Consider the following 24,802-nt stretch of genomic DNA (forward strand, 5'->3'; position numbering starts at 1 on the left):
AGCTGGCAGGAGAACTATTAAAGTTTAAAACCTTCACCAATGCGAGTACCTTAAAATCATATTTCTGTCTGAATATTTTATCTACAACATTTACAAGTGACATCTAAGATCATGGTAACTGAAAGTAATGAGAGCGGAATATATTCTTATTTTTTCAGTTGTGTTTACTTCATGCACGCAGCACCATTTTTCCATATTACCACTCACAGCTTTGCCTTCAGAAGCAGAAAAAAAGTGATTTTGTGTTTAACATGGGTATTTCACTCAACAGAAAGAAGGAGAAGAGCAGTGGAGAAAAATTTGAAGAGCTGGTTTTTTATCTATAGAAATTGGTCATAAGAAGTGTGACTGGCTGGCTGGACTAAAAGTACCTGTAACCTATTTTTAAAAGGGAATATTCCTGTACGACTTTCCTTTTTGATCTTGCTGAAGTCTACAGAAATGTAGATAAGAATAAGTGAGAGTCAGAAAATAACAGTCTGTTGTTATAAAGAGTTACTGGTCTTTTGTTAGACAAAACTAATAATTATGAAGAACTGTCTTTTGAAAGAGTGCTTACTATCCTCTCCATGAATTTTTATGCTATTGTATCATAACAAACATTTTTCACCACTGTGATTTTTTTCTCTAATAATTTAATTTGTATTTTCTTTCTAAAATATGTCATCATGTAATCACTGCCACAAAACAAATTTATTTTAAAGATACCATGGACATCTAGGTGTCTAGTACTAAAAATAAAAATTAAGGAAAACAGGCCTATTAGTTTTAGTGCAGGTCCTTGTAATGCAAAGTAAAAAGCAAGTCTGGAAAGAGCTTTGCTTTTTACACCTGAGTGGAAATGTGAGTTACCCTCTCATATCTCTGAGATATTGCCCAGTGACCACCAACAACATGGAATCTTCTGGTAAGCCAAAGTGCAGCTTTTTAGTGCAGCTTTTTCTATACTTCAACTTTATGGGCTCTATATCGGTTGAGAGACTTTTTTTTTTTTTTTTGAAACTGCAGTTGAATCACAAAGCAAAAAGAACAAATCTGTTCTTCATTTCTAGTGTCTGCTTTGCAGACCTTTGTGTCTCACTCTGTGCCCAGAGACTGCCCTATGCCCACACCTGCCACAAGAAGAATTATGTTTATGCTGTTCTTACTAGCACAGATACTCCCAGGTCAAAAGTTTCAGACTGGTTCAGAGAGATACCTGGCTCTGTGGATAGGATTCAAATATTTTTCTTACTTATCTGATGACACAAGTGCTGTTTCAGTTTGGTTTTGATAGTTGTACATGCTGATGATGAATGCAGTGTTTGACTGAAATCACCAAAGGACCCAAGAAGTTGCTGGCTGTCCTCTGAAATGTGTTTTGTGATCTGTCTCTGTATGGACAGCCACAAAAACAGACTTCTAGTCAAAGAGATCGTTGTTCCCATCATTGTGGGCAGATCAGTCTGTAATTTTTCTGCTAAGGCTGATATCAGTGTTTTGATGTGCAGAACGTAATGGGGGTAATGGTTACCAGCCCTTTCTGCTGTGTAAACAATGCTGAATTAATGTATTACTTGCAATGCCTAATTCTGATTTTAAAATGCACTAGAGCACTTCTTATCCCTCTCTGATATGAATTCGGAGTGAATAGCATCAACAATGTACTTTGTCTTGTGAGTATTAATTAATGTTATTCTCTCTGCCGCAGTATTCAAAGCCAGATAGGCACCCGGGGCCCATTCTGCACAAAGTTATGGAGTCTAGTTTTTCAGGCACCCAGTCTTTCCCAGAGGCCTTGTCTCCTGACAGAGGAACCCAGCCCATCAAGCACCACAGGTGAGCAAACATCTGTCTGTGAGAGCTGCCTGGGAGGCTGTAGAGCTGCTGATCCGTGTGCAAGGTTATGCTGTGCTGGCTCTGGGTGAGCTGCTGAGTGCCCTGGTGCCAGCAGAGCCTCAGCCAGCTTATTAACCAGATGTCCAAGCATTTTCTTAGCTGCAGACATAAAAGGTAATAGGGATGCTCACTGCCTTCCTCTGTGGGTTGTGCCAGTCCTGCAGGAAGCATTTACAGGCCCCATCCGAGCTGCAGGCACAGCCCAGCCAGTGGAACAGCTGGAGGAGGAGGAGCCATTAAAAACAAGACTTTCCTTATCAATGTTCATGAAGTTAATGACTCATTGCTGCAGAAAAACTTGGTTGCAAACTTCCAGCCCTTTTTTGGAGTTTTCTTAAACAAAAGACACATGAATTGAATAATGAATTATTTATGAAAACATGGTGGCCTTTGAAAGCAAGGCTTAAAAAAGTTTGGATGGTTGTTTCCAAGAGGAAAAAAAAAGAGGAATGTCACCCATCACTGGATGAGATTTAGATTAGAATTCTGCTTCTAACATGTTTTTGGATGAGAAAGATTGCAGGTGCTTCATTACAGGACTAGAAACCAAACTGGAGTCTGGTACAAGCAATAATGTTGGTGGAATGACAGTGGTAACATCTGGTCCAGTGCACAGAGAGAGAAAAAAAGGCTGAGAAAAATGAGTTTGGAATTTTTTCAGCTAGCTAATCTGGATTGGAAGACATGTTTATTAAAAGGATTTTCTTTTTTAATTACTTTTTAAAAGTCTGGGATTGCATGAGGTTATGATCTGGCTTCTGTAGTATTTGGTGCATTTTCAGTGCAGTCTCCCAGCCAGCTATTTGTTTTCTCATTTGAATAAGTGATCTGCTTAACCTACAAAGTGCCACATGTAAACCAGAAAGGGATATTTGGGTTCTATCTACTTTTACTTTACTTAAGCCTTTAATTTGACATGAAAAAAAATAATGCCAGTTGTCATGTCAGATCCGTTTCTTAGGTCTTTTTCCTTATTACACAGAAATTTTCAAAACATGCTTAATAATTTTATTAAGCATAGATGAACTATGGGGCTGTTTCCTAGAATGCTTTCTACAGAAGTCTAGGAAGAATTTTATCACCATTTAGTCACAACATGAAGTTCAGAAAAAAACTCATTCCCTTACTTTTTAATAGTGTGATTGCAATATCCAAGAAATGTCTTTGCTTCAGAACTATTGTAAGTGGGATGACTAGTTAATTTATAAAGAATTTTTTTGCTTTTTAAAGCTTAAAGTTGATTATACAAGGTCCTTGTTTTATAAAAAGTCAACAGAGTTGAACGTTTAAGACTTACAAGACTGTCTTTAATTTATGTACCATGTAAGAGCTTCCTAGTTTATTTTCTAAATAGCGTTCACTGTGGACAAATGGTCAAATGAGGATTTTATACCAAATATCTCTTCATTTCATTCCAAACCTGACTGACCCTGGAAAAAGTCTATCAGCTCTGCAGGTTCTCTCTTTTGGGCTGTTCTAAATTCTATTGTTGTTTTATTTCTGCTTGCTACAGAAATACTTTGCTCTACATCCAGACCTGTTTTCTCTGCTGGTATTTTCAGGACACTAATGATGGTTGATCATTTCTTAAAATCAGGAGCTGGTGGTTACCAGGTCCTGAAAGTAATAAATCTTGGCCTCGAAGTAAGACTGTCAGTGTAGGGAATCATTTGGAGATGTTGAAATGTGACTGACAGAGACTGGCTAATTATTTCACTCAGAATATGGATAATAGCAATTTTCTGTCTCAACAAACCTCAGCTACAGAAAAAGAATTAATGCAGAGATTAGGTTGAAAACTGAAATTTAATCTCAAAAAATATGTAGCCTGTGTTATTATTAATCTCCTAAAATATTTTGCCTGTGTCGTGCACTGCTGCTACCATAGAGGAATGTTGCATCTTCTGCTTGCATATGTAAAATAACTCTTAGAACTGTCAGAATTCAAAATTAACAAATGTGTTTAATCAGTAAACTTCCTGCAATGTATACAATGTGCTCAAAAATTTGTCTTGGATGATCTGTTGATCTTGGTAAGAAGGAAATCCATACTGCCTTATTTTCTGATAGATAGAAATAAATTAGAGTTTTGTTAATTATGGGTTGAGTTGTGATCCCTTTGAATAGCAGTTTCCTTGGTAATTAGTCATCCTGACTTTCATTCATGGATGCAGTCATCCTTGATTTTAGAGGAATTCATTTCTGAGAATGCCATGATGAAAGCCAAATGTAGAGGCTTTCAGCCTGGAGCAGTTGTATTGTCTTACAAAAATGCCAAAATAGGATAAACTTACCCTAAAATTAATAATAATTTGTGTTTTCATTCTTAATGAACTTTTCACACCACAAAAAACATGGAAAATATTTTTTTTTTCATTTGCTAAGCGTTTTACTCTTTATGCTGCTGATATAAGTGATTCAGTTTACAGTAGAGGAAAGAGTAAATTAAAGTTATTCTGTAAATAAGGCTATTGAATTTCAAAGAGCAAGTATAGATAAACTAAAGCAACTAGGAATGTAAAGGCAGAGGAAGCCTGAAAGGAAGAAGGTGTAAGGAATCTGCTCTTTTCCCAAAGAAAAAGCAAAACAGATGATGGGACAGAGATAATAACTGAAGCAGTTAGGGAAATCCTGAATTAATAGACTTCATTTTTTATTGCATCATTGGGATGACTATTTGAGGACAAAGGTTGAATATGAACAGAACCAAATGTATGAAAATAGACATTCCTACAGTCAAAGTAGAAGTAAAATGTGGAAATCAAAGCTCTCAAGATGGTTAATCAAGTTTGGTTAATCTTGATCCAAAAAAAAAATTGGAAGAACAAAATTTCATGTCTGGAAGCAAAATCTATAAAAATGGGAACTGTGAGATGAGATGATGGATTAGCAAGTGTCAAATATTTAGGAAGATGAAGAATTTATAAAAGTAGGAACCAATTATGCTGAATCTGAATAGTCAAGATTTTAGGATAAATGTGGGGGAAGAAGATTCTTGCGGTAAATATAATAAAGGCAAAAATTGTTTTACTGTCCTACCAACAGCAGGTACTGCAACATATGGACTGATGATTGCATTTGTGTTTGGTGGGCTGAGTTAGATCTCTACACAAGCTCAGTCACTGCTGTCATGTGTCTAATGCCTTTAAAGGGAGAACGTAGGGAGAGGCCGAAAACTCTGATGTGCATACACAGAGGTGCTGAAAAGGCAGATGTTAAGGACTTGTGTTGAGAAGGTAGGACATTCACCAGTGCAGCACTCAAAGGATTAGCCAACTTTCTTTGTGCCAAGGTCACTGAACAAAGCTGGAACACAGCACAGTGTGAGAATGCAGCACTGTCATCTCACCTGGCTAAAATGGCCTCCCAGTTGCCATGGACTCACACTGCATTCCCAAGCCAAGATGAGGAATGATTCATGTTCCATGGAAAGTGTCACAAGTCTGTCTTATGTCAGTCTTCAGGAGACTGGAAAGGGTGTGTGACTGCTGCTTATGAATACATGAGAGCAAGCACAACGAGAAGTAAAAGACCTATTTAAAAGGAAGGAGTGCGGTGGCACATAGACCTGCTGAATATTCATAAGAATTAATTTTAAACTGGAAAGAAGTCTCAAAGTTTTCAATATAGAACAACTTTCTGTAATAGTAACCTGGATATGATCATCAATTTAGGATGGAGGTTGATCAGTGCACTACAGGAAGAATATGATGAGGTTATGGCAGATGATTAAACTCAGTGCATCTGATGTACCTTGAATGCTCTGTTCCCTTTTCTGTTGTTCTATCACCAGGATGATGACCAGATGACACAGGTAGCATTGAGGGATTGTCATAGAGTTCCAAATTCCCTGAGTAGCCTCAAACAGACTATTCCAAATAGGAGAATGTTATGAAGGAATCAATAATGCTCACATTTCAGAAACCAAGAGATTTGTAGCTGTAGACTGTATTTATTAATTCTGAAAACAGCTGAAAGTCTCAGTAGTTGATCCATACAAATGTTAGCAGTAGATTGTCTAACAGCCTGAAAAGGTGGCTCTGAGGGAGTATCAGAGGACACGGCCTGGGAGCTGGCTCAGGAGTATGTATTTACTGGGTGGTTTGTAATTAATTCAGAAGTAGTACAGAAGGATCCCAGAGTTACTGTAAAAACACTGCTGGTCTTCTCTTCATAAAACTGGGTAACTGCATTTGGAGTTGTGTATGTGCCCCAAGAAGAGAAGACTCCACCTGTAGGATCAGACTTTGTTTTCACTCAGTTTGCTCAACCCAAAGAAAATTCTCACACAAAACAACTGGCAAGAATGAATCCCAAGTTCTTCATTAACCTCAGCATGGTTGAACTGCCTTTTTCAAACCATTAATTCATCAAAACTGCACTTCTCCCTAGTTTATGCATCACTTGTGAACCACTTCATGCATATTCGGATGTTTTGATTCTGGAGTAATTGATTGATAGATTTTAAGGACATATCTGCTACAGCTTTATGTATTGGTCTATTTTATTGAATGGCTCACTTATGTGGGCTGGTTTCTTTTACCCAGTTAGACTGGAGTGCAGGAAGGAAGAAACCACAATGTTGGCTAAAGGAAAATAAACTCCCTGAAGAAATCAAAAAACCATTTTTTGCCTCAGAGGGAGGAATTTTTCGCATGAGTGATAGAGAAGTCTGAGAGGGACATTACATTTTCATTGCTGATCTTCATATCAGTTCTGTGTAAAAGGAAAAGCTTTGTGCTGGAGAACCTTTTCCATAGAACTTTTAACAGAAATTCTTAGGGGGTTTTTTGGTGCCTGGAGAAACAACTGTTATCCTGCAGCTTGCAGCTGCACTGTCTATAAGTATTTCCTGATCTTTAATGATTTTTCTTGTCCATGACCTCAAATGATTTTTGTTCATTCTTCCTTTGGTTTTGTTTTGTTTTGTGTTGGTTTTTTTTCTGGCAGAAATGTTGAAAGTTTAAGAACCTGGCATTGGCAGCAAATTAGACTGTGTCAGGGCTGGAAGTTCTATGGTTGCAGAACTGTGGCAGATCCCTTGGTCTCAACATTTCTGCAGTTTATACCCATTACCTCAGGTTTAGCTGTATGTGTTGAAATTACCTCTGTTAGAAATAGAGCTTTTGTGAATTTGCATATGGAGATAATGTACTCTCATCCAACAAGGAAGATGCTCAAAGTCATCAAACCAACCACAAATTAAACAATAAAAGTTTCCAACTTTAAAGATTTGTAACCAATCCGAAGTTTGCTTTTTACTTTTGGATTCCATTGATGACTACGCTCATGTCAATAAAAACCCCAAAAATTCATTATCCAGCACAAATTGTTAATTCACCTGCATCTTTTGAGATCCCCTGCTGTATTAATCTCAGGCTCTCCTGAGCAGAAATTGTCAATTATTTTGTGATGTGGTAGTGTTATTTTACAGAGTAGGAACTATAATTTGCAACTCAAACTCAGCCTTCAAAACTGAGAGGCCAGTATTTCAGGTTTTTAAAAAAGTTTTTTCACAGCCTCCTTAGTAGCAAAGGAAAAATCTTTTTAAGCAAGCATGAAAAAATCCTGGAGGGAATGTTATTGCTATGGGTTGTTGGTCTTTTCAATAGAAAGCACTAGGAAAGTAAAGGTGTGGAAGAAAACAGAGGTTAGACTGCAATGGAACACTGCTAGCCTGAGCAGTAGGATAGAGAGTGTTGAATTTATTTCTTCTTTTAATTTTGGGCAGAAAATGTTGATTTTAATGGGAATGTACACTCAAAGAGAATTTGTCCAAGGTGCTTGTTCCAAGAAAGAATTGCTTTGGGAGTAGATGTGGCCCTAACTGTAATTACAGTTCCCACTAGGTAAAAAAAATTGAATTACTTTTAAGTCACATTATAATACCAAAAAAGAAGCAAACTTATCAAAAGTCTTTTGCATTGCTGAATTCTGTCACAAGTTGGAATTATTCACACAGCCAAAAATAATGACTCGTAAAAGGCATCTAGAAAACCTCTGTTAAGTTATCATTAAAGATGTAAGAGAATATGAGGTAACACATGCATTTCTGAGACCCAGAAGATGCCAAGAGAAATAGAGTAGCTGAAAAATGAATATTCAGTCACGCCATGCAGTACTGAGACCTGTTAGCAGTAAAAATGGGCTATGCCTTGCCTTAGTTCTGTGTTCCCATATTTTTGCATTAGCAAATGTATGGTTTATATAGCAAAACCGTGGATTCTAGATACTTTTTCATTCCAGTGTGAAATGAAAAAAAAAATCCATTCTCCTTCCAAAACACCAGACATTTACAAAACCGATTTTCTTAAATAAGTAGAAAATTATGACTTGTTTTTTATCGAGTTCAAGTTTCTATTATATCATATAAAGAAACAGCATGGTATCAATGTATATAAACAACAAAGCAATCTGTATATAAAACAGGAACAAAATAATACAGAACTACTGTTCAAGGTGGAGAAAACTTGTCTTAGCTTCTTCAATCTGCAGTTCATCAGCTTTGCTTATATTCTTCACTTACACTTTTTCTCAATTTAATGCTTTTGTATCAGGAAGCAGCACCTCACAGGATGATAGATAATAAATTGGGCTTTCAGTTTAGGATCTCATTTTGAATTCAGCTGTGGGTATGAGAGATCTGTATTGTTTGTCTATGCTGTCTGAGGACTCAACTCTCTATAGTAGGATTATGATATGCAGCATGGAAAGGAGAAGCATCCTTCATCAAGTGCACGAAAACATTTCATATAGTGGGCAATTATTTTCATTCCTAGAAAAGAGGTGATGTATTAAATAATGGCATAAGCAGCAGCTAATGGTGGATTGTACTATTATATTTCCATAGAGAATTTCTACTGACATCATAGACTGCCACAGCAAAATTTATAAGAACAGTAATCCATGCATTATTAATCCTGAACGTTTACTTGGCAGAATTTCATGCTTTTGGTGTGATAATTGTTACTGTACTCTTGGTGTTGTTCCTAGAAGTCTCTCTTCATGCTGCAGCCCAGGACAGAGAAGTGGGATGCTGCACAGAAATGCCTTTCGGAGGACTCCTCCCTTGCCTCGGGGTAGGTTCAATGGGATTGCAGGACCAGCATATCAACAGCTCCAGGAGTCCAGGATCACCGACCAGGACACCATACCTTGTCACGGGTGAGTAAAGCCATGCCTCAAGTGAGCCCCTTTGGGGCTTTGAAAACAAAATCATGCACATTGCAGAGTTGGTTTCTGTACATAGCTTCATACAGGTTTGTCTTCAAAAATGCACAAATGCTGCTTTTCCTTTCCTTTTTAAATTCAGTTTATTAGAGCACTGAGCTGAGCTGTACATAAGGTCTGGGTCTCAGAAGTGCTCCTGAGAACCTGCAGCTGCCTTTGAAGTCTTTTGCAATTGCTGAGATACTTTGCATAGTATTTACATATCCCTATAGATTTCCAAAGACTTTCCAGAATATTACAAGCATATTTCATATGAAAATAGGAGTGATATCTGGAATGGAATAAAAACCCCACCCAGTTTCACCTGTAAGTCACAGTGAAACTCTTCACTCTGAACTTACAGGTGAAACTGATGGGGTTGGGTGTCTGGTGACTTCTTTTAAACAAGTTTGACTCACACTTGTGTCATTGTTACTGCTTGCTTCTGAGGAAAAAAATTGTTTCTTGCCTCTTGCAGTAAAAATATTGTTCATTTGTGTGATATGTGCATATAATTCCTGGTGAAAATTTCCTACTGCAGTTGGCCATCCTTGCAGAAAGGAGCAGCAGGCAGCCTTCCCTCTCCAGTGGCAGCATCGTGTGATGCAGGCTCTGGGAGGTGCCAGAGCCTCCTCCCAGGCTGAGGAGTGAGGCACAGCAAAGCTGTGGGTAATTGTATTTACTCTTGTCTAGGAAATCAGTGTGTGACCTTACAAGTATCAGCTTGTACTGGCCTGTATTTTGAATTTGCAGTTCTGCAAAATTTGATATTGGGGCCAGACTGTGACCCCTTCTGGCCTCAATCCACTTAAGCACTTGATCTATATTTTGTGCACTAAGGATGTGTACCCTCTAAATATCTGCTGTGTTGTTCTAAATATTCACAGTGTTGGTGTTCTCATCAAATTTCCCGCCCAAATGAAAAGTTCCCTTGTCCCCTGCAGAATTTACACTACTTCCTTTCTTCTCCTTTTCCACCTCCATCTTTCCCTGCTGGGATGCACAAATCCAAGTGGTTTGTCTCCCTGATTCTGTGAGCACTCTGAACTCCATCTACCAGCAGCCTGGCTGAAGTGTAGTCAGGCCTACAGAAGATGGGGGTGTGTGTGTGTGTTCAGTGTAGGGCTGCCCCAGAGCCTGGCAGAGCCCCTGCAATGATCCCCATCCATCTCAATGGACCTTGTTGTCAGGCTTGTACACTGCACACCTTTGGCCACAGGGCTCACAGCAAAGCTGCTGGGACTGTGCTAAGCAAAATCCATTTCATTATTTAAAGTTTCAGTCCCTTGTGTCTCTCTTTGATATCTATTCTTAAAGGGGCCAGTAAAATTATTGTGCTTCTATCACTTTCATTCTTTAATTTAGACTTACACACTCTATAACATAATTACTGTTAAATATTTATAAATATTTGCTTTCATTGCTTGGTTTTAGGAAGAGGGTGGAGAGAGAGCTGCACTTTGAAACACATGCACATGAATTAATTTATTCAGACAATAATTTTTCAGATAAAAACACAGATATATTTCTTTGGAGGAACTGTGGTTCTGGGAAAGTTAATTATAGGAGAATGTAATTAAGGTTCTGCAATTATAGTTCTAAGTCTCAGTCTATTGAAAACAGCAGCAGTCTGGTGTCACACACAGAAGCATGGATCAGTTTGTAATTAACTAAAAGCCAAGTCTCACATGGTTTAGATTTAATATCCCTTTGAGTTTAATATCTCACCTGTTGCACACAATGTATTCACTTTAATTCAACCTCAGTTCTCCTTTGAAAGCCCTGTGAGCAGGGGCAGAAACATGTAATTCTGGCATAAAATTGGTATGTCTATCTGTATTTCAAAAAATATTATGGGAATGCACCATGCATTTCATTACATGTCACTGCTGTTGCCAGTTAGTTTTCAAAATACCAAGAATCTCTATTGGGGAACTGGCAAATGTTACTGTTTTCTCACCAAACCCATTTTACTTCAGTCTTTTCTTGTTTTTGCTTATATATCATCCATATAATACCTACATTGCATGTGAAATTCATTAAAAACATTCACTCCCTTTGTTTTCAGGGTGCAGCCCAGAATATATTTAGGGCCTGAATTACCAAAAAAGGGACTAATGCAACTGATGCGATCTCTCCAGCTATAGTCGTTTGAACAATTATATATAAGCAAAGGAAACAAGAATGGGCACAACCCAAAGGTCTGCACTGTTTTGTTTTCATTTGTTTTTTTTTAATTGTCTTTTCTCAGGAATAATACCCCTGATCAGTATTTCATTCATCCTGAGAGCTGGTGTAAAAAGCCCCTCCGTGAATGGCTACAGGTGTGTCTGAGCGTAGTGCCAATGTCATTAACCAAGTCTCAGATGTGAAACAGCTGCAGAGCACACACAGGAACTTGTAGCACACATCCCAGAAAGCTGCTCACTGTATTATTCCCCTGGGTGCCACTCCCCAAAGCAGTATCTCTTTCCCTGACCTGGCAGCCAAGTTCCCAGCCCTTCCTCCTTCTCACAGAGCTGCCAGATGCAGCCCCTGGGGATGCCAGGAGAGGCCTGGTATGGGCTGTGCCAGCTCCACGTGGGCAGGGGGTGTGTGCAGCACTTGTACAAACCCAGTGCCACCACACAGCAGTTAATTACAGGTCAGTGGCACTGTGCTGGAAATGAGCCTGCAGTTGTCTCCTGCTCCCTCCTGTCTGACACCTGGCCAGGAGCATGGGGCCAGAGGCAGCCTTTCCAGTTAATTTCTGCTTGTGCCAGTGCTGGACCACGGCAGTTTCACACCATTCGGTTTCTCTTCCTTAACTCTTTTTCTGCTCATCCCAAAAAGCAGGAGGCACATATGAGTGGAAGGATATTCCTAGTGAGGTCCAGCCAGGCTTAAGGAACTTCTGAAATAATACCCTTCAAGTCAGAGCACCTGCTTCCACACAAGATCTAAATGTTGCTCTCCTCATCCATGGATAAAACATATTAGATTCACCATTACCTTGATTATAAATCTGATTATAGCTGATTATAAATAAATTATGTTCTGGTACTGAGGTGATGTCTGTGGTCCTTAGCAACCATGACTGGTAATACAGTAACTCCTAGAACACCACATTTCTAGAAGTACTAATTTCAAGTGGGAAACATTTTTTTTTGTCATTGTTTATTTTATCTTTATTATACTTTCCATTTCTGTTTTTTTTAAGTATTTCTTTTAAACAAAACAGAGTTTGGCTTTGAAACAAAGTGGAAATGTTGATACAAATTCACTAAGTTGCTTCACAATCATTAAAATCATGTTATAATATGTGTTAGTGGACGATAAAGGATTTGTTTTCTAAACAGTATTACAGTATCAAGAGAACACAGACATTTGCTCAAGTCCTATATATTATCTCTATTTCCAGGTGAAATCAAATAAAACAAATCAGGCCAGCATTACAAGTATGGGCTATTGACAAAAAAAAATTATTGAGGTACACTGCACTTAAATGCTCTGCTTCTTTGAGGGGGAGTACATTCCTATGTAAATAAAGACTACACAGCCACGAGTGTTTAATGTTCTTTTTACCTGCGCTTTAAAAAAAGTGTTTTCCTAAAGCAGCCATTTGACACTGAGAGTTCTGACACTGAAGAAAGTGTCCATCTGTTTCCCCAGTCAGAAATGTAGGAATAGAATTCCAAATTTATTTTCAAAGAAAATTAGTAATACATTATATTACTTCTGAAATATAATACATACTATATTATATACATATAGTACTTCTGAAATGTTTTAAAAGTAAATTTCCATTATTCTCCTGTACTGGTGGGCGAAATGAGACTAAGAGAAAAGCAGTGCTTTGCAACTGGCAGATTTGAGAATCCAAACCAGTCTCCAGAGCCTGTTGTTGTCCCCAGGGCCCCGCCATGGCCAAGTGTTCCTCTATTTCAGGAGAAAATGATGTGTATCTCTTCAGCACAGTTCACTGAATCTCACACAGTGTCCCTGCTGCTGGTTGCTCTGACCACTTGATGTACAACTTTTTTTACTCTTTCCAGGTATTCATCCAGTGGTTTAAAAACTCCTCAGAATCCTTCAATAAATATGCAACTGCCTTCAAGAGAGACAACCCCATATTTTAATAACATGGATCAGAAGGACTTGGTCAGCTATTCCTCTTCAAGGGCCAACTCCGTTCCCATCATCCCGTCTGTGGGCTTGGATGAAGCCTGCATGCAAATGCAAAATGTTCCTGAAGTAACAGGCATCAAATGGTGCAAAAACTCCTATTCTGCTGAACTTGTCAACGTGAGCTCCCCAGTCAGTAATTGTCTAATAGCAGAACAACACGAGGTGAAAATCTTGCTGGAAACTGTGCAGGAGCAGATCCGGATGCTGACGGACGCGCGGCGGGCGGAGGACGCGGAGCTGGCGAGCGCGGAGGCGCGGGGCGGCGCGAGCGAGAACACGGCCTTCCTGCCCATGAGCCCCACGGCCAAGGCAGAGCGAGAGGCACACTTTGTGCTCAAAAGTGACACGCAGAGAGACTCGGTACTGACCAAGTGACTCCGTCTGGGGGCTGCGGGAGGGGAAACGAGAGGTCCGCGCGTTCGACGCTTTGCTGAACAGGAAGGAAGGAAGTTAAATACAAATTATTTATATGCATTAATTTAAGAGCATCTACTTAGAAGAAACCAAATAGTCAATCGCCCTCATATCATAGTGTTTTTTAACAAAATATTTTTTTAAGGGAAAAGTTCCAGGAGGGATGAAGCGTGCTTTTAGATGCTTTCTAGGCAGGATTACACAGTTCCAGTTCCAGAGGACTTTCCCGTGGTCCTGTTCGGCTGTCCGAAGGCTTAGGCTATGCATCTCTTTTTCAGTGAAGGCCAAGTACTGTCCTTAGATGCATTTCTGGTTTCAGGGCAGCACTGCAGTGAGCTGCTGGGCAGGGATTCAGACCCTGGAGAACATGTCCTGTAAGCCCAACACAGATCCAGTCCCCTCTCCCCCTCTGCTCTTGATTCTAGGTTCACATCACGAGAACAGGCACACAGACACCTAGTTCTGAGTTCTGGTACCTGCTGTGGAATGATGACAACATCCCTGAATTGAGCAGATGCTTAACTCTCAACCTTAATTTGATGTGTCAGTTGCCCCAAGAAAGTCAATGGAATCATTTATGAGCTTTGGGATTGGCCAAGAGTGGGAGCAGGATTGAGGTCTATAGAGATTCAATGAGTCCACAGCTGCTCCATCCTCTGAGCTTTGCCTATCAGAGCTGCCTTGGTGGAGAGTGAGGAAGAACGAGAGAAAATGTATAAGTGTGTACTACAACAGGTTTGGTTTTGGTTTCTGGTTTGGGTTTTTTTAAGTGGAAACATAAACTCTGTTGTTCGTTAGCACCCCTCAACATTTCTAAACTTTTACACTTTAAAATCATTTGTAAGCTCTCAAGGAGCACTTCTCAGTGTGTGTGTATTTTTTTTAAACTTATTTTTTATTATGGCTTGTTCAGAGAAGAGTCAGGGAGATCCAGTATGATCAAAATCCAGCCAATAAGTGTCCACACTGCCTAATTTGTTCCTGCATTCAGTTCTCCAGTCACTTTAATTAATTATGACTTAGGCTTGTGAACTTTAAAGCTTCAACCATGCAGATGGTTCAGTATGGGCAGACCCACAGGCATGCAGAGATCTGACTCTGATGGAGCTTTCTAAGAGCAGATGGTTCCACCAAGTCCCTCCCTGCAGGGGATCAAGGCCTTAGAGAGGATGCATCATTCCCTGGTTGCTGTATCCTAAGCACACTGTAAGTCCTTTTGCATTAGCTTTCTTTTGAGTCCCTCTTCCCCCCGTAAATTGTAACAGAATGTGCCAATTTTGCAATGAATTGGGTTCAGTGACACACCTTACTGGGTTTACTGTCTTAAAATATCTCCTTATTCTTGGGGGGAAAAAATCTACTATAATAAATAATCACTAAATAGCCTTCCCTGGTTAGTGCCAGGAGATTGGTTTAAAAAAAAATAAGAGTATATACAGAATGTATTAAAATATTCCTTTGAAGCAAAATAATTGTTAGATTTATTAATATGCCCCAGACTTTCTAGTTCACAAGTCTCAAGACTTCCCAAAATAGCACAATCAATCCCACAGTGCTGTTGTATGTTGAGTCAGAATAAAGCAATATCTTAACCTCTGTCAAGTAAATTTGGAAAAGAAATGCTGAAGGTCTTTGTCATTTTTTTTTTGTTAAGGCAGTAAAAAGAATTCTTTTTGACAGTCTTCATTCAGCAAGTCTTATTTTGGGTTGCTTTTGTGGTTTTGGGGGTACTTTTAAAGATAAAGTTGATGAAATTGTCCTGTTTACAGAATTTTCTATGGCTGCAATCTTTGCTGTGTGTTTTCAACAGAAATGTATTTGAGGGCAAGCTATTGTTTTATGCCCCAGAATGGATTGTGAGGTGTTCAGACTCCCTTCTGCAAAGACAGAGCTTTTGTTGTAGCAGTGAGGGAGGGTCCCTGTGGGGCTTGGGCTCACCCTGGCATTTCCCTGCCATATGTGGTGGCTGGGCACAATCTCACTGTGCATGAGCTGAGCTGGCTGTGGTGGGCATGGCCCCGAGCCCACACCAGATAAACCCTCTGAAAGGCAGGGTGCATTAGGTGGGGCTCAGCTTTGCACCCCTACAGTCATTGGACCTTTCTGTCCACACCACTTGCATTCCTCCATCTCAGGACATGAGCAAAGGGAGCTTGCCTCTGCCCATTAACCCTGTGAACATACCTGAATTTTCATGTTGTAAGAAAACTGGGTGCTATATAAACCTCTGGTTCAACAATTTTCAAGTGGTGATCACAACTAATGAATCATTCACCATTAATTTCTTCGAGATGAGATTTATGCAGTACAGTGCAGAATCCTGCCCAAACTGATGCTTGAAAATTCAATCTTTTCAATTCAGATGCAAGATCTTCCCTCCCCCAAGCTCTGCAAATTCACCTCTGGTAACATAATGGGAACACACAGCAAGATTTCAGTTGAAGAAAGAACCATATCATAGGCCATGCCTTTAGGGAGAGAATGTGTTCATGCAGCACCCCCGAAAGACCCAGAAAGAGGAGACAAGCAATGTATTTAAGAGAATGGAATGTTTTACTGAATGATAGCTGAAGATCTGAAATGGTGAGGATATCTTTGGTTGATGTTAGAGATACGATCTTGTACTCAGCAAAGGATGTGTGACTGTTATATGTTAACTGTTCTGTTCAGTTCTCAGCATGTTTGAATAGAGAGACGTTAATATTAACCAATGACAGACTAGTGTATTATTTGTTCAGAGCATCGCTTCAGATCTTACTGAAACTGTCATTGTTTGCAGAGGAAAACAAAAAGGGTTGAAAAGATCCAACTAGGTAGCCTTAATGTTGTTTGTGTGGTTTTCTAATGCAACTGTTTTCCTCTGTGGACCTTCCTGGTTTACAGTGAATGGGGCAACATTTTCTCTGAGGTCTGACAATTGATTGTGCAAAGCATCCATTTGAAAGTCGTACTAAAACAGCCAACATGGTAGGCCAAATTTTGCTTTGCTTCTGGTCCCACTGAACTCGTGGATTGGAAGGGATGCAAATCATTGAGAAATGCAATTCATTCCTAAAGTACATCTGTTCCCAGCCTTGGAGACAGTCTGTAATCCCCCTGGAAGAGGCTCTGAACTCAGTCGTTTATGTGGATCATAATTAAAAATTTTATCTGACCTATGAAGTTCCAGGTGTAGTCTGGTGTGAAAATTTGCACACATAGCATTGCATTCAAACAAACTGGGAGAGCAGCTGACTAAATAAATTGAACTTGCTCTGAACTGAGCAGAGAGAAAGCCTGTGTCTCCAGCACAGCACCATGGAGAATTGTGAGAGGTACATATCCTGCTCTTTTTTAAAAATTTATTTCTGTTTAGAATTTCTTCAAAAACAATCCAAAATAACCCTAAAAAAAATTAGAAACCGGTAGAACAATGCCAGCATTTGAAGTAGGAGATGTGGGTAAGTATGGGCACATTTGTAGTGTTTACCATTGAAAAGCTCTTCAGTACCCCAAGGCCCAAAGCTGGAATGTTGTCATTTTTTCAGGCACATGTTTAGATCAACAAATGGTTCTGTGGACCATGAGCCCTTCAGGATGCCTTTGGTACCTGGCCACGCTCTCAGCTGCTGTGGTCAGTGCAGCAATGGTAGCATCTGTTAACAGACCATCACATCCCAAATCCGTGCTGCTTGATGCCCACAAAGCTTAGTAGTCTCCCCTGTGATGTCAGCACTGCTACACAAAAGGATTTATTTTGCCTTTGAGCATCCCAGCAGAGTGTGAGCCCTCTCAGCTCCTTGGCTTGGGGGTTGGGTTGCCAGCTCCATCTGGCACAGGCTGAGTGTCCCTGGCCAGGCTCAGCAGCAGTGAACTTGGGATCAGTGTGGCTGATTCCAAAGCCACTCAGCAGCACCCTGCAAGTTTAAATTTTGAAATAAACAGTGAGTTGATGGCATGTGCTTATGACCAAGCATGTGCTCATGACCAAGCATGTGCTCAATATGCTCCCAAATTGAAATGTTAGAAATTGATTCACACCTACTTCTCATGTAAGTAGGGAGAAAATCTGGATTCCTTTTCCCAATTTATCCCCAGGTTCCTGTAGTCTCCTTTTGGATGTTACTTGAACATTTCTTAGTCTTATAAGAAATTCTGAAAATGAATACCAAAGAACTCTGAAAGAGTCCTACCTGCAGTAAATAAATTTGAAGCTTGAAGGAGCAGACCTGGAATAAAAATTGTGTTTGAAAGTGGTGTTATATCAATTGCCTTTCAATAAAATGAAATTTCCCAGTAAACTCTTTACCCCTTAGGAAAAAAATGAGCTTATAAAGTGATTTATTATCTTGTCATGAATTTAAAATGTTTATCTTCAAGGAGATTGGCAAAGAGCAAATATTTAGTATAGATTTTTCAGCTTTTTTGTGATTTTTGGTTTTATTTTATTTCAGCAGCCTAACAGGTCAATGAACCCATTATCTGTATTGTCTGACACATAAAGTCTCCTCTTTTGTGTTCCAAAAGCTGCAATGACAGATTTCCTTAAAGAGATCAAGATTTTATCTAATTTTATTTTAAAATAGTTCATAGAATAATACAGTTATTTATCTTGCTGAAAATATAAAGTGATGCAAATTTTTTTGGTTCTGTACTACATTACTGCTGAATTCACAGCAAGATTGTGCTTCCTTTGTTTTGATGTCTACTTATAGGAAAACAACTGACACCCAGTCTTCTGGTTTAGACTTGCTGTGGGAATTAGTAAAGATAAGAAGATTTTTAGAAAGTTGGGGAAGTAGGTTTTAGAAATAGAAAGTGAAAAGGGAAAAAAGCCAACACAACTTGGCACTTCCAAAAAATGGTATCAGGCAGGATTTCTGTATTTTCCATAGGAAAGTTCAAACATGATATAGAGATCAAAAAGCTACAACAGCATTAAAATTACTAATAAAGTAGGCCTGTGTTTGGTTTGGTGGGTTATTTTTTCATTTTTATTCCATGGCAATCAGAGGATTGTGCCATGGGAATTGGTAGTCTCTAGCAAGAAACACAGAATTTATTAGAGACAGTGGAAAGTCATCACTATAGCCCAGAACTAGAAGAGCCACAGTGGAGGAGGAAAGAATCATCCAGTGTCTGCTGCAGGGGATGAGAGTGCTTTCATCTTAACAGTAAAAACCAGTGCAGTTGTTTTCTGTTGAAAGGTTTACCTGCTAGGAAAGGTAAATTATCTGAAGTTATTAATGACCGCAGTGGTAGTGTTTGATTAAAGGAAAACGGGCAGAAATTTCCATTTTTTTTCCTGCTTGCCTTGTCCCTCGGAACAAATCTAATTATGTTTTGGTTCTGTATTATTAAAACACTGTTTCCAATGCTTCAGAGACAGAGTGCTCACACCTCACTGACAGCCTGCACTGACTCTTCCTTGCTTGAAAGGATTTAGCAGTTTCCTCTTTGATCAACACTCCTGTAAACAAGGAGTGATTTTTCTAATACCCCACAAGGCTGTTCTTGTGCCAGTTTTCCCAGATAAATAATAAAAATGCAGCAAGACCACCTACAATTCTATTTTTTTTTCTTTGTAATATAAGAAACTACATATAATACTTGACAGCTATAATGGAGAAGGGTTATTGATGACTGAAGTATGTAAATAAACTATAGGATATATTGTATGTCAGCGGCATGGAAATCCTGTATTTGTCCCATAGCTTTTAATAATACATTCTCTTCACACCATCAGGAGAGCTACATGCAGTTTATAATTTGCTTTCCTTGAGGGGACCATGGTCTGTGCCACATCACTGCAGTGACTGGGCACTGAGGTACCCCTGTCCTTATTTCTTGCAGTGCAAGAGCCACTTCTGTGCTGTCCATGCCTGCTTTGGTCCAACTGAATTCACTGAATTTGGAACCATTCAGCTTCTTCATTCACATTTGGTTTTACCTTGCCCTCAGAATTAAGAGTATCAGCCTGACATTTGGGACCCTGAATACATTTAAGGCCTTAAACATTTTAATGCATTTAACATTTGTCTGCTTTGGTTTGACCTGAGGGGAAAGCTCTCCCTTGAAGAAGGATTTATGCAGCCTGTGCTGCAAGGCACTTTGCTGCCATTCCTTCAAGGAATATGGAACAAGAGCTCCCAGTTGTGTAAATATTTGGAAACAAAAAATTACCAATAATAATCGAGGAATATAAAAGAATACTACTAATAATTAATATTCTAAAATAAACAATAGTTCCTTGCCTTCTCTGGAATACACAGTAGTAGTTAAAGGTTATCAAGATGCATCAGAGACATGAAGAAGTGAGGGTGGTTTGTAAAGTCATATCTATTTTCTCAGGAAACCTAGGCTTGGAGTTTCCTTGCTTACATTGTTTCATGCCATGAAATCCACTCCTATACATTTCATACCTCAGCAGAAGCAGGACAGAAACACAGTATAGGCTTCACTTTGTCTTTCTGACTCAAGTTAAACTCTCTTGCTTTAGATTATCTCTGATCTCTTCCAGGAAAGAATAAATGAATATCCAAAAAGAAAAGAAGAGAGACTTGAATACTTGATTTAATTTTTCTTAATCAAAAATCAACCAGTTGCTATTCAGACTGGAGCCATCTGCTGAACTGAAGTGTTCTAGAAATAGCTGAGGCTTACACTGTTCTTGATGGGGCAAACAGAGGTGGTACAAACATTACCACCCTCGCCACCCCAGCAAGACACACTGGGAATAACTGGAGAGCAGGGCAGGGAGCTTCTCCTGATGTGGCACAGGTTTTTCCATGGCTGAGGAGGGATGGAATTTGTGTCAGGCCAGACCCACATCATCTGAAAAACTTGCCTTTTGTTTCTTTTTCAGATCATTCTCTTTTCATTGAAATTGTGGTCATCAGCACTAGTTTGACTTTAAGTAGGAATTTCCTTTTAAGTGTTGAATTTAGGAAGCAGAGACTTCCAAAGAAAAAAGTAAAATTTATTCTGTATTTTTTTTACAACCATTACAAACACATGTATGACATTAACTATTTTTTTAAAAATCAGATGTTGGAAACCTAAATTACAAATATTGATATTTACATATTGATAATAGGGGATGGCTAAGATCTGTGTTGTATGTTTCTCTCCTAATCTTGTTGTCCCAGCTTGTTGCAGGGGTGTTGGACTAGATGACCTTCCAACCTGAATTATGCTAACAATGTTCAAATTAGTTCTTTCAAGTTGCTCATGAAAAGCTGGGTATTTCTGTGTGCATCAATGATAACTTTGGGTTGTAAAGGTAAATAAGATACTGGGCTTCATAAAACGTCCAGGTCAGACTCTGGTGTGGCACAAGTGGCAGCTGTTTCACTCAGCACAGTTAATGTGAAGGCTCCCAAAGGAGGATATTTGTGGTGGCTCAGCAGTGGAGCTGCCTGAAATAAACCCCAGGTCTCCACCTGTGCAGTGCTAACCTCTGCTCCTTTCCAAAGGTGACCCACAGGGTGTCTGAGCTCCTCCACCAGTGACTATGCCAAAAGGCAGGTGTCAGCACTGACTTCTCTGAAGGCTCCTCTCATTAAATCAAAATGAAAAAATATGAGCTAAAAATTGATGGGCTGGATTCTCCCAGGTATTGCCAGGTTATATGGAGTGCCAGCAGCAGTGCTGATTTATAGTTTCTGAGCCTGTGGCCCGTGGTTTGACTTAATTCATTAGTTCCCACCACCTGAGCTGGGGCAATTTAAGCAGAAATGTCTCTGCCCATCAGGGTAACTTCAGAGAATCGTTAAAGCAGTTTGATTCCAACTAATCTCATTTTTTTTACTTCATTGTGTATTCTCCTTGATTATTGCAGAGGTGAAGCTGCTTCCAAAGTCTTAAAATTGTCATTGCTGATCTGTCTTTGCCAGAGCTCAGCTGCAGTTCTGACTCCAGTTCTACAGATCAGAGCTGGCTCTTGCAGTCCAAAATCATGCATGTACCATAGAATAGTTTGGTTTGGAAGAGACCTTGAAAGATGCTTATTTCCATTCCCCCTTGCCATGGGCAGGGACACTTTACAATAGATCAGGTTACTCTCCAGCCCCATCCAACCTGAACTTGAAAACTTCCAGGGATGGGTAGCCTCAGCTTCCCTGTGCCAGTGCCTCCCATCCTCCCAGGGAACAAACAGTACAAGGAAAACTCTCCATGCTTGTTCTGCAGCAATTGTCTGCATTCAGATCTTGGCAATATCAGGCTGATCATTCACATTATCAGTTTTATTTAACAAAGCTATCTCTTATATGGAATTTCCATGCTGCTTCTCTGGATGTTATATAGAGAAGCATGGAGGCAAATTCAGCTTGTCTGCATTTTCACTTCAGATAACAATGGTATGTTTTTTTCCCAAGCAGGTCAGGAGACCAGCTCTAAATTTCTGAGCTGCCTGTGGGGAGCGGGGTTATTCTGAACAGGGTTTTTCCATGTGCTTTCTTATCCAATCTTTCTTCCCGAGAAGCTCTCTTTCTTCCAACAGCCCTTATTCCTGAAAACTTCTAAAACATTAAGCAAAGCTAAGGCAAGAGATGTGCTCTTTTCTTGTTTGCAGAAAGGACAGGGCATCAGTAAGGGCTAATTACCAAAAACTCCTTCAGCTGATATTCCATTAGCATTTGCACAGACAGGTGATGCTAAAATGATTCTGTATGGTTTGGTCACTCTTATTTGCAGGCTGTGACATACATAAACTGTTTTAAATTGTCTGTGGTTTGCAATATCTTGGGCAGATTTTCAGATTGCTCAGGACAGCATTTGCCACTCTCCTTCACTTCCATCTCAGTTTCATTTTCCTGATGGATGTTTCTGTGACATTGGCCAGGGGGCTGCACCAAGTCCCACATCACCTTCTGGCAAGCAGGACAAACCAGCCCTTCCTGAAGCCTTGCAGGCAGGGGTCTGGGTGGTGAGGGAGCATCCCACAAGCTCAGATCCCTCTTTGGACAGGAAATAAGGTTTACAGTAGGGCAGGCCTCTGATGCTAAAAATGAAAAACTCTCCCAAGGTTTTGGGCAACCTGGAAAAACACCCTGGAAATCACAGTCCTTTTAAATAAGGCTCCTGTCTAACCTCGTACAGACTGGCAGCAAAGTTGTGATTTTCATTTCAGTTTCTCTGGTAAGTAGTGGAGTACCTTTGTGTTTCCATTAATTTAAAGCTGTCTCTAGATGGCTTCAGAGAGCAAAGAGAACCCATCACTGTGGGAGTGGCTGTGCTCTAGGAAGGTGCTGTAGCTCATGGGCAACTTTCCATCCTTGTGGGCAGGATCTGGGCACCAGTACATTTGCCTGTCTTCCTTAATTAGCTGAGAGAAGACCAGGCAGAGCCCTGTGCTCCTCGCTCACAGGCTGCTGATGAGGCCTGGAGTAAATCCCTATGCTAGAAGCACTTAAAAATGGAACAGAGGTGATGGAAATGTGGTTTGTTCACTGTGAATATCCAGCTGGGATAGTTGGAATAACTGCAAGGGAAGAATTGCCTTTGCAAATCATGTGCCTGATTTACTGGTTAAATAGTTTTTCAGTCCTCCCTATTTAGTCAACAAGGACATTAAGATGTCCAGAAACAAAAGTGGAATGATTGGTTCCCAGTACAAATCTTAATGGTCACAAATCCAATATTTCAGATTTTTTGCTCAGTACTTAGCAAGTAGAGTCAATCAGGCTTCATTTAAATCAATGAACTCCTATTGTAGAGTTGAACCTGATTTCATGCTTTCCTTTATTGGTCACCAGATCTTTTCTATATCACATAAAATTATGTTTACCTTAAAACTGATCTGTAGATATGCCTGAAACAGCACCTAATGTGAACATAAAGTCAATGTTCTCAATGCTAGGGCGAGTCTTGTGAAAACTTTTTTGCAGCCGAAAGTCTTGAACCATTCACTGAAGTAAGACAACGATTTGATTTCAACAAAATGGGTTTTGTTGTCAATAAAATCACTGATAAACACTTGAGTTGGATTTGGGACTTCTGAATATATATATATATGTAAAGCTACATACACAAACTTTCTTTTAGATCACAGAAATGAATGCTCCAACTTAAAGTTTATTCATCTAAATAGCTGGAGAAAATATCCACTTAATCACATAGTCTAAACACATTGAAGTAGGGGGAAAAAAGGTGTTCATTTTCACCTGTGTTTATTTTTTCACCAGTAAAAACAAATAAAAAGACAAGAAAAATAATCATAGTGCCTATGACAAAGATTGTGTTTCAAGAAGTGTGCAATGTGTACCACGATTACTTTAACTGCAAATGGAAGCTGCTTTTAGACTGAGTTTGGTTGAAAGGAAATATCCTTAGAAAAACTGTCACGCAGAATCCCAGGAAATGTTTTGGTTCAATATGTTTGGCCTCCATTTTTGTGGAGCTGTACATTCCTGTCCATGGTTCTAAAGGATAAAAAAAGAACTTATTTCAGAATCAATCTGTATTTTGACTCGTTTTTATACTCCCCTCACCCAGGCTGGTTTACCATATGTGTAAGTGAAGCTGAACAGTGTAATTTTTTATTTAGAGCCACAAATCAATCTTATGGCCTTCCTCAATTTGGTCCTTTTCCCCTGCTCAAGTGGTGTGTTCCTGCTGTCTGCAGCCATCTCTCACTCAAAGCAGGGGTTTCATTTGTTCTCAGAGCCACAGAGAGAGTTGAGACAGACCCATCTGAAGATGCCAGTTCTCTTCATGCAGCCTCACTGGTGGGAGGATCAGTGGGGGTTGGAGACAACAATTTACAGGGATCTCTGACATCTCAGCACACACAGAGGCACCCACCTGGAAAACCCAAGCCTTCTGCTGCTGAAGTCAGTCCTTCCAGTCTTGCCTGCAGCCCTGTCAGCTCTGGGCTAAGTGAACCAGGTAGAAAGGCTGAACTAGCCAAAATAACACATTCTCCAGGAGGATCAACCCAGAGGAGAGGCAGAGATGGCAACACCTTCCATTCTGGAACCCCAACAAAAAAACAAAAAACAAAACAAAACAAACTACAGGTTCTTTGCAGAATGGCTTCTTACCTGAACACAGTGAAGGTGTCTCAGCAGCAGCCAAGGGGATGGGGCAGAATTTCAGTGTCACACACCCAGCACCAGCCAGGGGCTGCCACAGTGCCCACCCCTGCTCAATG

The 24,802-nt window shown here is 39.8% G+C and overlaps 1 protein-coding gene across 3 annotated transcripts in view; it reads left to right on the top strand.

The window, feature by feature from the left end:
- NRG3 (neuregulin 3) overlaps positions 1-24,106 on the top strand; it is a 394,400-nt gene extending 370,294 nt beyond the window's left edge. For all 3 annotated transcript variants that reach the window (XM_054515517.1, XM_036385191.2, XM_036385192.2), the window contains exons 7-9: positions 1,691-1,818; positions 8,872-9,042; positions 13,122-24,106. In XM_054515517.1, the coding sequence (XP_054371492.1) occupies positions 1,691-1,818; positions 8,872-9,042; positions 13,122-13,629 (807 nt within the window). In that variant the 3' untranslated portion in view covers positions 13,630-24,106. The remainder of the gene's footprint in view (positions 1-1,690; positions 1,819-8,871; positions 9,043-13,121) is intronic.
- Positions 24,107-24,802: the final 696 nt, after the last annotated feature.

Source organism: Molothrus ater, chromosome 8, assembly GCF_012460135.2.
Source record: "Molothrus ater isolate BHLD 08-10-18 breed brown headed cowbird chromosome 8, BPBGC_Mater_1.1, whole genome shotgun sequence".
In the NCBI taxonomy this organism is placed as follows: domain Eukaryota; kingdom Metazoa; phylum Chordata; class Aves; order Passeriformes; family Icteridae; genus Molothrus; species Molothrus ater.